This window comes from Nomascus leucogenys, chromosome 6 (assembly GCF_006542625.1).
Source record: "Nomascus leucogenys isolate Asia chromosome 6, Asia_NLE_v1, whole genome shotgun sequence".
Taxonomy (NCBI): Eukaryota; Metazoa; Chordata; class Mammalia; order Primates; family Hylobatidae; genus Nomascus; species Nomascus leucogenys.
This window is the reverse complement of record NC_044386.1, coordinates 78,689,982-78,704,783: the sequence shown is the minus strand read 5'-3', so window position 1 is coordinate 78,704,783 and position 14,802 is coordinate 78,689,982. Positions and strand designations below refer to the sequence as shown.

Sequence of the window (14,802 nt, the reverse complement as noted above, 5' to 3'; positions counted from 1 at the left end):
GGGTGTTCCAATATGGCTGAACAGGAACCGCTCTGGTCTGCAGCTCCCAGCACGATCAATGCAGAAGACGGATGATTTCAACAAAGCTGGACGGAGAATGACTTTGACGAGTTGACAGAAGTAGGCTTCAGAAGGTCAGTAATAACCAAGTTCTCTGAGCTAAAGGAGCACGTTCTAACCCATTGCAAGGAAGCTAAAAATCTGGAAAAAAGATTAGACGAATGGCTAACTGGAATAAACAGTGTAAAGAAGACCTTAAATGACCTGAAGGACCTGAAAACCATGACATGAGAACTTCGTGACGCGTGCACAAGCTTCAATAGCCGATTCAATCAAGTGGAAGAAAGGGTATTAGTGATTGAAGATAAAATTAATGAAATAAAGGAAGAAGACAAGGTTAGAGAAAAAAGACTAAAAAGAAATGAATAAAGCCTCTAAGAAATATGGGACTACATGAAAAGACCAAATCTACATTGGATTGTTGTTCCTGAAAGTGATGGGGAGAATGGAACCAAGTTGGAAAACACTCTTCAGGATATTATCCAGGAGAATTTCCCCAACCTAGCAAGACAGGCCAACATTCAAATTCAGGAAATACAGAGAACACCACAAAGATACTCCTCGAGAAGAGCAACCCCAAGACACATAATTGTCAGATTCACAAGGTTGAAATGAAGGAAAAAGTGTTAAGGGCAGCCAGAGAGAAAGGTCGAGTTACCCATAAAGGTAAGTCCATCAGACTAACAGCGGATCTCTCGGCAGAAACCCTGTAAGCCAGAAGAGAGTGGGAGCCCAATAATCAACATTCTTAAAGAAAAGAATTTTTTCAACCCAGAATTTCATATCCAGCCAAACTAAGCTTCATAAGTGAAGAAGAAATAAAATCCTTTACAGACAAGCAAATGCTGAGAGATTTTGTCACCACCAGGCCTGCCTTACAAGAGCTCCTGAAGGAAGCACTAAACATGGAAAGAAACAACCGGTACCAGCCACTGCAAAAACATGCCAAATTGTAAAGACCATTGATGCTGTGAAGAAACTGCATCAATTAACGGGCAAAATAACCAGTGAACATCATAATGACAGGATCAAATTCACACATAATAATCTTAATCTTAAATGTAAGTGGGCTAAATGCCCCAATTAAAAGACACAGACTGGCAAATTGGATAAAGAGTCAAGACCCATCAGTGTGCTGTATTCAGGAGACCCATCTCATGTGCAAAGACACACACAGGCTCAAAATAAAGGGATGGAGGAAGATCTACTAAGCAAATGGAAAGCAAAAAAAAAGGAGGGGTTGCAATCCTAGTCTCTGATAAAACAGACTTTAAACCAACAAAGATCAAAAGAGACAAAGAAGGCCATTATATAATGGTAAAGAGATCAATTCAACAAGAAGAGCTAACTATCCTAAATATATATGCACCCAATACAGGAGCACTCAGATTCATAAAGCAAGCCCTTAGAGACCTACAAAGAGACTTAGACTCCCGCACAATAATAATGGGAGACTTTAACACCCCACTGTCAATATTAGATCAATGAGACACAAGGTTAACAAGGATATCCAGGACCTGAACTCAGCTCTGCAACAGGCAGACCTAATAGACATCTACAGAACTCTCCACCCCAAATCAACAGAATATACATTCTTCTCAGCACCACATCACACTTATTCTAAAATTGACCACATAATTGGAAGTAAAGCACTCCTCAGAAAATGTAAAAGAACAGAAATCACAACAAACTGTCTCTCAGACCACAGTGCAGTCAAATTAGAACTCAGGATTAAGAAACTCACTCAAAACTGCACAACTACATGTAAACTGAACAACGTGCTCCTGAATGACTACTGGCTACATAATGAAATGAAGGCAGAAATAAAGATGTTCTTTGAAACCAATGAGAACAAAGACACAACGTACCAGAATCTCTGGGACACATTTAAAGCACTGTGTAGACAGAAATTTATAGCACTAAATGCCCACAAGAGAAAGCAGGAAAGATCTAAAATTGACACCCTAACATCACAATTAAAAGAACTAGAGAAACAGGAGCAAACACATTCAAAAGCTAGCAGAAGGCAAGAAATAACTAAGATCAAAGCAGAAGTGAAAGAGATAGAGACACAAAAAACCCTTCAAAAACGTCAATGAATCTAGGAGCTGGTTTTTTTTTTTTAAACATCAACAAAATGGGTAGACTGCTAGCAAGACTAATAAAGAAGAAAAGAGAGAAGAATCAAATAGACGCAATAAAAAATGATAAAGGGGATATCACCACTGATCCCACAGAAATACAAACTACCATCAGAGAATACTATAAACACCTCTACACAAATAAACTAGAAAATCTAGAAGAAATGGATAAATTCCTCAACACATACACCCTCCCAAGGACTAAACCAGGAAGAAGTTGAATCTCTGAATAGACCAATAACAGGCTCTGAAATTGAGGCAATAATTAATAGGCCACCAACCAAAAAAAGTCCAGGACCAGACGGATTCACAGCTGAATTCTACCAGAGGTACAAAGAGGAGCTGGTACCATTCCTTCTGAAACTATTTCAATCAATAGAAAAAGAGGGAATCCTCCCTAACTCATTTTATGAGGCCAGCATCATCCTGATACCAAAGCCTGGCAGAGACACAACAAAAAAAGAGAATTTTAGGCCAATATCCCTGATGAACATCAATGCAAAAATCCTCAATAAAATACTTGCAAACTGATTCCAGTAGCACATCAAAAAGCTTATCCACCATGATCAAGTGGGCTTCATCCCTGGGATGCAAGGCTGGTTCAACATATGCAAATCAGTAAACATAATCCATCACACAAACAGAACCAACGACAAAACCCACATGATTATCTCAATAGATGCAGAAAAGGCCTTTGACAAAATTCAACAGCCCGTCATGCTAAAAATTCTCAAGTGACTAGGTATTGATGGAACGTATCTCAAAATAATAAGAGCTATTTATGACAAACCCACAGCCAGTATCATACTGAATGGGCAAAACTGGAAGCATTTCCTTTGAAAACCAGCACAAAACAAGGATGCCCTCTCTCGCCACTCCTATTCAACATGGTGTTGGAAGTTCTGGCCAGGGCAATCAGGCAAAAGAAAGAAATAAAGGGTGTTCAATTAGGAAATGAGGAAGTCAAATTGTCCCTTTTTGCAGATGACATGATTGTATATTTAGAAGACCCCATCATCTCAGCCCAAAATCTTCTTAAGCTGATAAGCAACTTCAGCAAAGTCTCAGGACACAAAATCAATGTGCAAAAATCACAAGCATTCCTATACACCATTAACAGACAAACAGAGAGCCAAATCATGAGTGAACTCCCACTCACAATTGCTACAAAGAGAATAAAATACCTAGGAATCCAACTTACAAGGGATGTGGAGGACCTCTTCAAGGAAGAACTACAAACCACTGCTCAAGGAAATGAAAGAGGACACAAACAAATGGAAGAATATTCCACGCTCATGGATAGGAAGAATCAATATCGTGAAAATGGCCATACTGCCCAAAGTAATTTATAGATTCAATGCCATCCCCATCAAGCTACCAATGACTTTCTTCACAGAATTGAAAAAAACTACTTTAAAGTTCATATGGAACCAAAACAGAGCCTGCATTGTCAAGACAATCCTAAGCAAAAAGAACAAAGCTGGAGGCATCATGCTACCTGACTTCAAACTATACTACAAGGCTACAGTAACCAAAACAGCATGGTACTGGTACCAAAACAGATATATAGACCAATGGAACAGAACAGAGGCCTCAGAAATAGTACCACACATCTACAAACATCTGATCTTTGACAAACCTGACAAAAACAAGAAATGGGGAAAGGATTCCCTATTTAATAAATGTTGCTGGGAAAACTGGCTAGCCATATGTAGAAAGCTGAAACTGGATCCCTTCCTTACACCTTATACAAAAACTAATTCAAGATGGATTAAAGACTTAAATGTTAGACCTAAAAACCCTAAAAGCCCTAGAAGAAAACCTAGGCAGCACCATTTAGGACATAGGCATGGGCAAGGACTACATGCCTAAAACACCAAAAGCAATGGCAATAAAAGCCAAAATAGACAAATGGGATCTAATTAAACTAAAGAGCTTCTGCATGGCAAAAGAAACTACCATCAGAGTGAACAGGCAACCTACAGAATGGGAGAAAATTTTTGCAATCTACTCATCTGACAAAGGGCTAACATCCAGAATCTACAAAGAACTCAAACAAATTTACAAGAAAAAAACAAACAACCCCATCAAAAAGTGGGCAAAGGAAATGAACAGACACATCTCAAAAGAAGATATCTATGCAGCCAACAGACACATGAAAAAATGCTCATCATCACTGGTCATCAGAGAAATGCAAATCAAAACCACAAACAGATACCATCTCATGCCAGTTAGAATGGCAATCATTAAAAAGTCAGGAAAAAACAGATGCTAGCAAGGATGTGGAGAAATAGGAACGCTTTTACAGTGTTGGTGGGAGTGTAAATTAGTTCAACCATTGTGGAAGACAGTGTGGCAATTCCTCAAGGATCTAGAACTAGAATTACCATTTGACCCAGCAATCCCATTACTGGGTGTATACCCAAAGGATTGCAAATCATGCTACTATAAATCATGCACGTGTATGTTTATTGCAGCACTATTCAGAATAGCAAAGACTTGGAACCAACCCAAATGTCCATCAATGATAGACCAGATTAAGAAAATGTGGCACGTATACACCATGAAATACTATGCAGCCATAAAAAAGGATGAGTTCATGTCCTTTGCAGGGACATGGATGAGGCTGGAAACCATCATTCTCAGCAAACTTTCTCAGCAAACTATCACAAGGACAGAAAACCAAACACCGCATGTTCTCATTCACAGGTGGGAACTGAACAATGAGATCACTTGGACACATGGCGGGGAACATCACACACCGGGGTCTGTCAGTAGATGGGGGGCTGGGGGAGGGATAGCATTGGGAGAAATACCTAATGTAAATGATGAGTTGATGGGTGCAGCAAACCAACATGGCACATGTATAACTATGTATCAAACCTGCACGTTGTGCACATGTACCCTAGAACTTACAGTATAATTAAAAAAAAAAGAAAGAAAAGAAAAGAAAAACAAAGGATGTTCTCTGCACTCAACCAAAAACCCTAAAATTTGTATGGAACCACAAAAGACCCCGAATAGACAAAGCAACCCTGAGCAAAAAGAACAAAGCTAGGCCAGGTGCAATGGCTCATGCCTGTAATCCCAGCACTTTGGGAGGCCGAGATGGGTGGATCACCTGAGGTCAGGAGTTGGAGACCAGCCTATTCAGCATGGTGAAACCCCGTCTCTACTAAAAATACAAAAATTAGCCTGGCGTGATTACATGTGCCTGTAATCTCAGCTACTCGGGAGGCTGAGGCAGGAGAAACACTTGAACCTGGGAGGCTGAGGTTGCAGTGAGCCAGTATCATGCCACTGCACTCTAGCCTGGGCAAAAGAGTGAGACTCTATCTCAATAAATAAATAAATAAATAAATAAATAAATAAATAAATAATTAAAATAAAAAAGAACAAAGCCAGAGGCATCACACTACCAGACCTCAAAATATACTACACAGCTGTAGTAACCAAAACAGCATGGTACTGGCATAAAAACAGACACATAGAACAATGGAACAGAAAAGAGAACCTAGAAATTAATCCACATATCTACAGCCATCTGATTTTGGACACAGGTGCCAAGAACACTCATTGAGGGAAAGACAAATCTTCAATAAATGGTGCTGGGAAAGCTGGACATCCATATGCAGAAGAATTAAACTAGGCCCCCACCTCTCACCCAATACAAAAATAAACTCCCAATGGACAAAAGACCTAAATGTAAGGCCCAACGTGATAAAACTACTATAAGAAAACACAGGGGAAACACTTCAGGACACTGGTCTAGGAGAAGATTTTATTAATAACACCTCAAAAGCACAGACAACAAAAGCAAAAATAAACAAATGGATTATATCAAACAAAAATGCTTCTGCATGGTAAAGGAAACAATCAACAAAGTGAAAAGACAACCTACAGGATGGGAGAAAAATACCTGCAAACTATTCATCCAATAGGGGATTAATATCCAGAATACAGAAGGAACTCGAACGTCTCAACAGCAAAAAATATCCAATTTTTTAAATGGGTAAATGATTTGAACAAATATTTCTCAAAAGAAGACATACAAATGGCAAACAAATGTATGAAAAAAGGCCCAATATCACTAATTATCAGAGGAATGCAAATCAAAATCACAATGAGGTATTATCTCACTCCAGTTATAACAGCTATTACCAAAACACAAAAAGTAACACATGCTGGCAAGGATGCAGAGAAAAGGGAGCTCTTATACACTGTTGGCGGGAATGTAAACTAGTACAGCCACTATGGAGAAAAGTATGGAGGTTCCTCAAAAAACTACAAATAGAACTACCATATGATCCAGCAATCCCACTACTGGGAATTTATCCAAAGGAAAGGAAATCAGTATATTGAAGAGACATCTTCACCCCCATGTTTATTGCAGCCCTATTCATAATAACCAAGATATGGAATCAAATCTAGGTGTCCCACAATGGATGAATGGATAAAGACAATGTGGTGTATATACACAACGGAATACTATCAGCCATAAAAAAGAACAAAATTCTGTCTTTTGCAGCAACACGGATAGAACAGCAGGACATTATGTTATGTGAAATAAGCCAGGAACAGAAAGTTAAACACTGCATGTTCTTACTCATATGTGAAAGCTAAAAAAAGTTGATCTCAAAGAAGTAAAAATTAGAATAGAGAATACTAAAGGATGGGATGGGTAGGGGGAAGGGAAGGAGGTATAGCAATTTGTTAAACAACACAAAATTACCTTGATCTGGTCACTGCATATTAGATGTATTGAAACATCACTATGTACCCCAAGAATATGTATAATTATTGTCTGTCAATTTTAAAATTTTAAAATTAGTAACAAAAACAAAAAAAAACCTGACAAAATTAGTAAAACCAAAAGTTGGTTCCTTGAACAATCAGACACAGTATTAAGATGGCAACTCTCCCCAAATGGATCTATACATTATTTCTTTTTATTAATATTATTATTATTATTTTTAGAGAAAGATAAGGTCTCATTATGTTGCTCAGGCTGGTCTCAAATTCCTGGGTTCAAGTGATTCTCCTACCTCTGCCTCCCAAAGTGCTGGGATTACAGTGTGGGCCACTGCACCCAGCCTTTTTAAAATCTATACATGCAAAGCAATCTCTATCAAAGTCGCTTTTTAATATAAACTGATAAGCTAATCCTAAAATTTAAATGAAAATGCAAAGGACACAGCCTAGTCAAAAACTACCTTTTAAAAAGAATTTACATTACCTTATTTCAAAAATATACTCTAAAACTAGAAATCAAGACAATGTGGCATTGACGTTAAGAAAATCATACAGAACAGTGGAATCCAGAAATAAACCCTTACATTTTATGGTCAATTGATTTTCAACAAAAGGACAAATGGGAAAAGGATAGATTTTCCTACGATAGCGAGATGAAAAAAATTAACTTAGACCCTTACCTCACACCATATACAAAAATTACCTCAAAATGGTTCACAGACCTAAGGGTGTAAACTGAGAATCTTGAATTAAACATAGGAGAAAATCTTTGTGACCTTGAGTTAATAAGCAAATAGTTGTAAAGACGCAACACCAAAAGAATAAAGCATTAAAGAAAAAAATTGATATTAGACTTCAATAAAACTAAAAATGTTCACACTTCAAAAGACACTATTAGGAAAATGAAAATATAAGCCACAGAATGGGAGAAAATATTTGTAAATCACATATCTGGTAAGGGACTTGTATCTAAACTACATAAAAACTTTCATAAGTTATCAATAATATGACAAATAACCCAATGTAAAAATGAATTCTGATACATGCTACATTATGGATGGACCTTGAGAACATTATGCTAAGTGAAAAAAGCCAGACACAAAAGGACAAATTATTGTCTGATTCCACTTATATGAAGTAGCTAGAATAAGCAAATTCATAAGGACAGAAAATAGAATACAGGTCACCAGGGGCTCAGGGGAAAGTGGAATGGGGAGTTACTTTTTAATGGGAACAAAGTCTCAATTTGGGATGATGGAAATCTTTTGGAAATAGACAGTAATAATGATTGCCCAACATTGTGAATGTACTTAATGTCATTCAATTATACACTTAAAATGGTTAAAATGGTAGCTTTTTTCCCCACAATGAAGAAAATCTAATTTAAAAAAAATGGGTAGAAGACTTACATAGACATTTCACCAACGAAGACACACGAATGATCAATAAGCATATGAAAAGGTGTTCAAGATCATTAGTCATTAGGAAAATACAAATTAAAACCACAATGAGATACCACTACACATCCATTAGAATTACTATAATAAAAAAAGATAATGCCAAGTATTGCTGAGGGGGTAGAGAAACTGGAACCTTCATACATTGCTTGTGGGATTGTAAAATGTCATAGCCACTTTGGAAAATTATTTGGCTATGTTTTAAAAAGTTAAACATAAGCTCACTATAAGACCCAGCAATTCTACTCCTAGGAATTTACCCAAGAGAAATAAAGACATATTTTCACATCAAAGACCTGTCACAAGTGTTCATAGCAGCTTTACTCATAAAAGCTAAGAACTGGAAACAATCCAAATGCCCATCAGTTCATGAACGGATAAATAGAATGTGGTATATCCAGAAAACAGAATATTACTCAGACATAAAAAGGAATATGATACATGCTAGGATATGCCTGAACCACAGAAAGATTATGCTAAATGAGATTGGCCAGGCTGGGCACAGTGACTCACATCTGTAATCCCAGCACTTTGGGAGGCTGAGGCAGACAGATTGCTTGAGCCCAGGAGTTCAAGACCTGCCTGGGCCACATAGTGAGACTATGTCTCTACAAAAAATACTATAGTATAGATGGACCTTGTAGTATTAAAATTACAAAAATTAGCTGGGCATGATTGTGCACACCTGTAGTCCCAGCTACTTGGGAGGCCGATGTAGGAAGATCGGTTGAGCCTCGGAGGTCAAGGCATCAGTGAGCCATGATTGCACGACTGCATTCAAAACAAACAAACAAACAAACAAAAAGAAAAGGAAAGAAAGAAGCCAGATGCGAAAGACCTCATATTGTAAGGTTTCCATTTATATGAAATGTCTGGAAAAGACCAATTTCTAGAGATAGAAAGTAGATGAGTGGTTGCCTGGGCTGGGGTAGAAGTAGGAATTGACTGCAAACAGGCTTATGTGAATTTTGGGAAGGTGATGGCAGTGTCCTAAAACTGAATTGTGTTGAGGTTGCATAATTTTAGAAATTTACTAAAAATCATTTAATTTTATACTTTTTGTGACATTTACATTATATCTCAATAAAGCCGTTAAAATAAATAAATACATACAAATCTGACAATGGAAAAAAAAGAAATGAGGTTTAATTTTAGGAAGCATAATTCAGATATAATCTCCATCACAGGAAACAAACTTTTTCCTTAATCTAGCCATATATCTATTATTATTCATATATTCAATCATTACATGTGAAAGATATGAACATTGCGTAGTGAGGGAAACCCAAGCCCTAAATGAGCTGAAGCTTTCTGAACTAAACTGTGTGGTCCCTGTGATTGCTCAATAAATAGCAGTAAATCTACCAATTCTAAAAATAGACAATATTGGCCTTTTATTGGTCTCATTTCAAAGAAAACTACAGCAGTAAAAAGGGGGGTCTGAGGAGCAATCCAAATGCCTAAATTGTTTGAGTAATAAACTGTATTACATATAATCATTATGACCTAGAAACATTTAATCTGAAGCAACAAAGTCTGACCTTAGCAATTGACTTAAGAGCTGTCTTCAAAGATATGAAAGATTATAGAGTGAAACTATTTGACTAGTTCTCTCTCTTCATTAAGAGCCAAACAAAATAAAATCATTTAATAATCAGCAAGGTAAATTTAGATTAAACTTAACACTGACAGTAACTGTTAACAAACACTGGAATAAATGTAATTAGGATATTTCTGCAAGCTGTCTCCTTGGCGATCATTAAGAATAGACAAGACAGACAGCTTTGTTCTAAATGCATTACTGCCTGGGAGGTAGGAATTAGACGTGGGTGACCTCCTGACATGGAGCAACTCTGTGGAAAGGGACATAGGCCACCTGACTTTCACAAACCTTACCTCGATATCCCGATTAAGTTGCTTCACTATGGCAGTTATGTTTCTGATATGCTCCTCCAAGAAAAGCCTGGCCAAGCGGTCACCTCCCCCTTTGTTTTGCATTTTCTGCAAACTGTTGACAATGTCATCTTTAATCCGAAAGGCATGCTCTACGAGGGCGGCAGTGGTTTTCTCATGGCAGAGGATCCTGTCTTCCAGCTGCTCCACGAGGCTTACAGATGAGTATGGTGCCATGGTCAGGGACTGGCTGTGTCGGGGCATGGTTCTCACTCGCCTGCAGAAGGGAACCATGTGGGTTGTTAATAGGGAAAAAATAATTTTTAAAGCCAGATTCAAAACTTCCCAGAGAAGTGTGGAAATACAAATTATCTATAACTACAAGCTAAATAGGGTTTGAGGCAGGATTTCTGCCTAAAAAAGTTTTCTTCACAAGCCGGGAAAGATCTTTAAATAATCATGCCCACAGACTTAAGTGTTTTAGAAGCGGTCTCCATGACTTCCAAGAGCAACAGGCTGGCAGAGTTGGGTACACCGAGATGTCTCCCCAATATAATCTATGTTATCAAGATCAAGTTCATTAACAAAGTCTCCTAACATGCTCTCCTACTCCTCCCTCTCTGAAACAGTGGTTACAAACTCAATGCCTACGTGGGTCAGGCAGGCGACATAAATAAGTGAAGCATACTACATATGAGGCAATAGGGAGTGTCAGGGACTTTAGAGAACTGGAAAGGGCATTTCCCAGCTAAAGGGAGCCACAGTTCTGCTCCACCCATGAGTGACCATCAGGGATTTCAGGTCCCTTTTTGCAGATCATCTAATATTTCTCAAGAAAAGCTAGCAAATCCAGACTTGTATGTGAAATCGCTTAATTTTAAAATGTTAACAATTCATGTAAAAAGTAAGGCCAGCACAGTGGCTCACACCTGTAATCCCAACACTTTGGGTGGCTGAGATGGGAGGATTGCTTGAGCCCAGGAGTTCAAGATCAGCCTGGGCAACACAATGAGACGCTATCTCTACAAAAAAAATTATTTAAAAATTAGCTGGGCATGGTGGCACATAACTATAGTCCCAGCTACTCAGGAGGCTGGGTGGGAGATCACCTAAGCCCAGGAGGTCAAGGCTGCAGTGAGCTGTGATTGTGCCACTGCACTCCAGCCTGGGGAACAGAGTGAGACCCTGTCTCCAAGAAAAGTATTTAAGAACATGCTAGGCCAAGCAATGTACTTCATGAGCCAATTTTGGCCGATAGGCCCCTAATCTGCAACTTCTGATTTAAAAAGCTTAACAGGGATGTTAGCCTCAAGCCCCCAGAGTTATACTTCACTCTCAACAGGAAATTCAAGTCTACTGTAGGACTACTGTGAAATCTCTACTTCTTGGGGTCACTGAGTGGTCCACAGTATCCTATAAATTGAAAGCTAGAAGACACAAGAGTGTTTCTCTTGCCCTTGAACAAAACCATTCTTCGATAATGTAACAGCCCAAGCTTTCATTTGTAACTATCACACCCACTAGCAGCCCCCATGGGATGAGTGGAAAGGAAAAGTATACCTTAGATGCATATTTTCCATATATTATACCTTTCCTTGGTGACACGAGAAGGAAATACAGTGCTCCGTTGGGCCATTTTCTTTTTAATAATTCACATCTGTTGAAAAAATAAGCACTAAATTATTTAACAGTTTATATCTAGAACTTAACCTCAAAAGCTTATTATTAAGTTGCTAAGTGGATCATAAATTATGTTGAAACACTGATCAGTTATATTATTAAATGCTTTGTATCTTATATATGAAATAAACAGCGTATGTTTCAAATAAGAAGAAAAGCAATCAAGCAAAATCAAAGCTCTTCTGAAATTAATACTGCTAAGCCTTGCAAGACAGACCAACGGGGACTGTACAATGGAGTTTCCTGAAGTTTCCTCACTCCAAATCTGCATCTCAAGCTTGAGAAACCACTTTAACAGAAACTAGAGTGTGTTTAATAGGCTTATCCAATCTTATACTTCTCTGTAGAACTTTGCCGGAAACTACCTCGGTAAATTTGATCTCAGAAAATTTTTACTACTAATTCCATGGTAAATGAAGAGCACTTATTTCTAAATTAATCTCAAATAAAACAGCACATGATCAATGTGATCTGATTTGTGGGAAGATATCTATCCACCAAGGGAATGAGAATGATATTCTTCATTAGAACTTGAAAACTTTATAATAAGATACAATCATTCATATTTCATCTTGCATATAAGGAACATTTGGTCATCACAACTCATTAGAAATGTGAAAAACACTAGAGGATGTTTAAAATACTTTATTATTTAGGTTCCTCAATACTGCTATCAATTGCCTTAAAACAATGAATGCCTACTAACCATGATCTGATTCCATAATTAATTCTCATTTAGATGCTGGATTCAGAAAGCATTTCTGATTGAAATCACTGTTTTGGCGTCATCTCTCTAGTGTTTTATTTTTGGAGTTTCAAAATGTGAACATTTCATTTTCTTAGACAAAGAACTTTAAACAAATTACATTTAAGGAAAAAAAAGTCATTCATGCCAAACAAGCTATGGTGCCCAAAGAGTTCTTGAGTGTCAAAGAGAAGCATTTCTGCCATATAGACTACAGTAGCCCTCCCTCATCTGTCAGGGATACATTCCAAGACCCCCAGTGGATGCCTGAAACCGAAGCCTATATATACTATTTTTTCCTACACAGAAATACTCATAATTAAGTTTAATTCATAAATTAGGCACAGTACTCTTGCAGTTTGGGGCTATTATGAAGTAAAATAAGGGTTACTTGGTCACAAGCACTGCAATACCCCAACAGACAATCTGATAACAGAGATGGCTATTAAGTGACTCACAGGGCCAGGTATGCATAGTGTGGATATGCTGCACAAAAGGATGATTCCTGTTCTGGGCAGGAGGGAGCAGGATCGCACAAGATTTCATCACACGATTTCAGAACAGCACACAATTTAAAACTTAGGAATTGTTTATTTCTAGAATTTTTAATTTAATATTTTTGACCATGGTTGACCTTGGATAATGTGGAAAGTGAAACCATCGATAAGGGGGGACTACTGTAAATAAAATCAGGCCAGTGTGGGAAATGCTGTTATTTAGAATCATAGAATCTTTACAGTTTTAAAGTTGTAAGACATCTCAGTTGAGATATTAATCTACAGAATAGCCTAACTTAAGAAACATGTATTTGGCATCTATTAGGCAATTAAGTAATCTAACTAGGAAAAACAAAAATCCCTTCCCTCAGGAGAAGTCATCTAAACCAACCAGAAAACAATGGGTACTGGCTCATGCCTGTAATCCCAGCACTTTGGGAGGCCGAAGTGGGAGGATTGCTTGAGCCCAGGAGTTCAAGCCCGGGAGTTCGAGGCCAGCTGGGCAACATGGCGAAACCCCATCTCTACAAAAAATACAAAAATTAGCCAGGCATATTGATACACACCTGTAGTCCAAGCTACTCTGGAGGCTACTCAGGAGCATCACTTGAGCCCAGGGAGGCTGAGGCTACAGTGAGCCATGATAGCGCCACTGCACTCCAGCCTGGGCAATAGAGGAGACTCTGTCTCAAATACAAACAAACAAAAACAATAGGTTAAGTGGCTAACCCTATGAAAAAAAACACATGGGGAGGGAAAACGGGAGAGGGGTCCATTTTTCCTGGGTAGCAACTAGGTCAGGAAGAACTGATGAGAATGAGTAGGCTTCCCAAAGTAGGGGATGGAGAGATTGTTCCACACCTTCTCTCCAACACTCCAACCTCTACTTCCTTTCTTTTGAACATGCTCTGGCCTGCCTAACCTGTTCTTCCAGCCTCATATTTGGCCACTCTCTACAACAATCACCTGCTCCAGTCACCCGGAACCACACCCCACCCCGCCCCCACCCCCGCCACCCCATCCACCACCGTCCTTGGATATGTCCTGCACACTCCTGCCATCACGCCTCTGTGCATGCGCTCTATGGGAAATGCCCTGCCCACCCCTGCCAGCCTAGAAAACTCATGCACTCTTTAAAGCCCCACTAGCCCCTCCAGTCTATAAAATGGCTCTCTCTCTTGCATTTCTCCAGCTCTTTATCTGTTTATAAACTATTTATTATGCTCTATTCTTTTTAGTTGTTTAATAGTCTAGCTCCCCTACTAAACGACACGCTCCTTACAGGCATGTTTCAAATCTTAATAAACACAGCGCTGACCTAGAAGAATCCATATATGTTTGTTAATGACTGAGTGAATGACCAGCACTTCCAGATCAGAAACTGCAGCAATAAAGATATGACAATACACTTTAGTTCAAAAGTATAATTATTTACCAAGACTGAATCCCAAATATTAGACACTCAAAATAAATATCTGAAAGAATGGGGACTTTGGCATCCCCTTCTCTGAAGGTCATTTCATCTACCTGAACGGAGCCACAAAAGTCAAGCCACACCACTGATTATCGGAGATGGC

General features: G+C 38.5%; 1 protein-coding gene across 4 annotated transcripts in view; it reads right to left on the bottom strand.

Moving 5' to 3' along the window:
- Positions 1-14,802, bottom strand: part of FAM81A (family with sequence similarity 81 member A) — an 86,327-nt gene that overhangs the window by 53,422 nt on the left and 18,103 nt on the right. For all 4 annotated transcript variants that reach the window (XM_030814493.1, XM_003267045.4, XM_030814492.1 and 1 more), the window contains exons 2-3: positions 11,864-11,960; positions 10,307-10,580 (exon numbers count right to left, since the gene is read on the bottom strand). In XM_030814493.1, coding sequence (XP_030670353.1) covers positions 10,307-10,580; positions 11,864-11,883 — 294 coding nt within the window. In that variant the 5' untranslated portion in view covers positions 11,884-11,960. The remainder of the gene's footprint in view (positions 1-10,306; positions 10,581-11,863; positions 11,961-14,802) is intronic.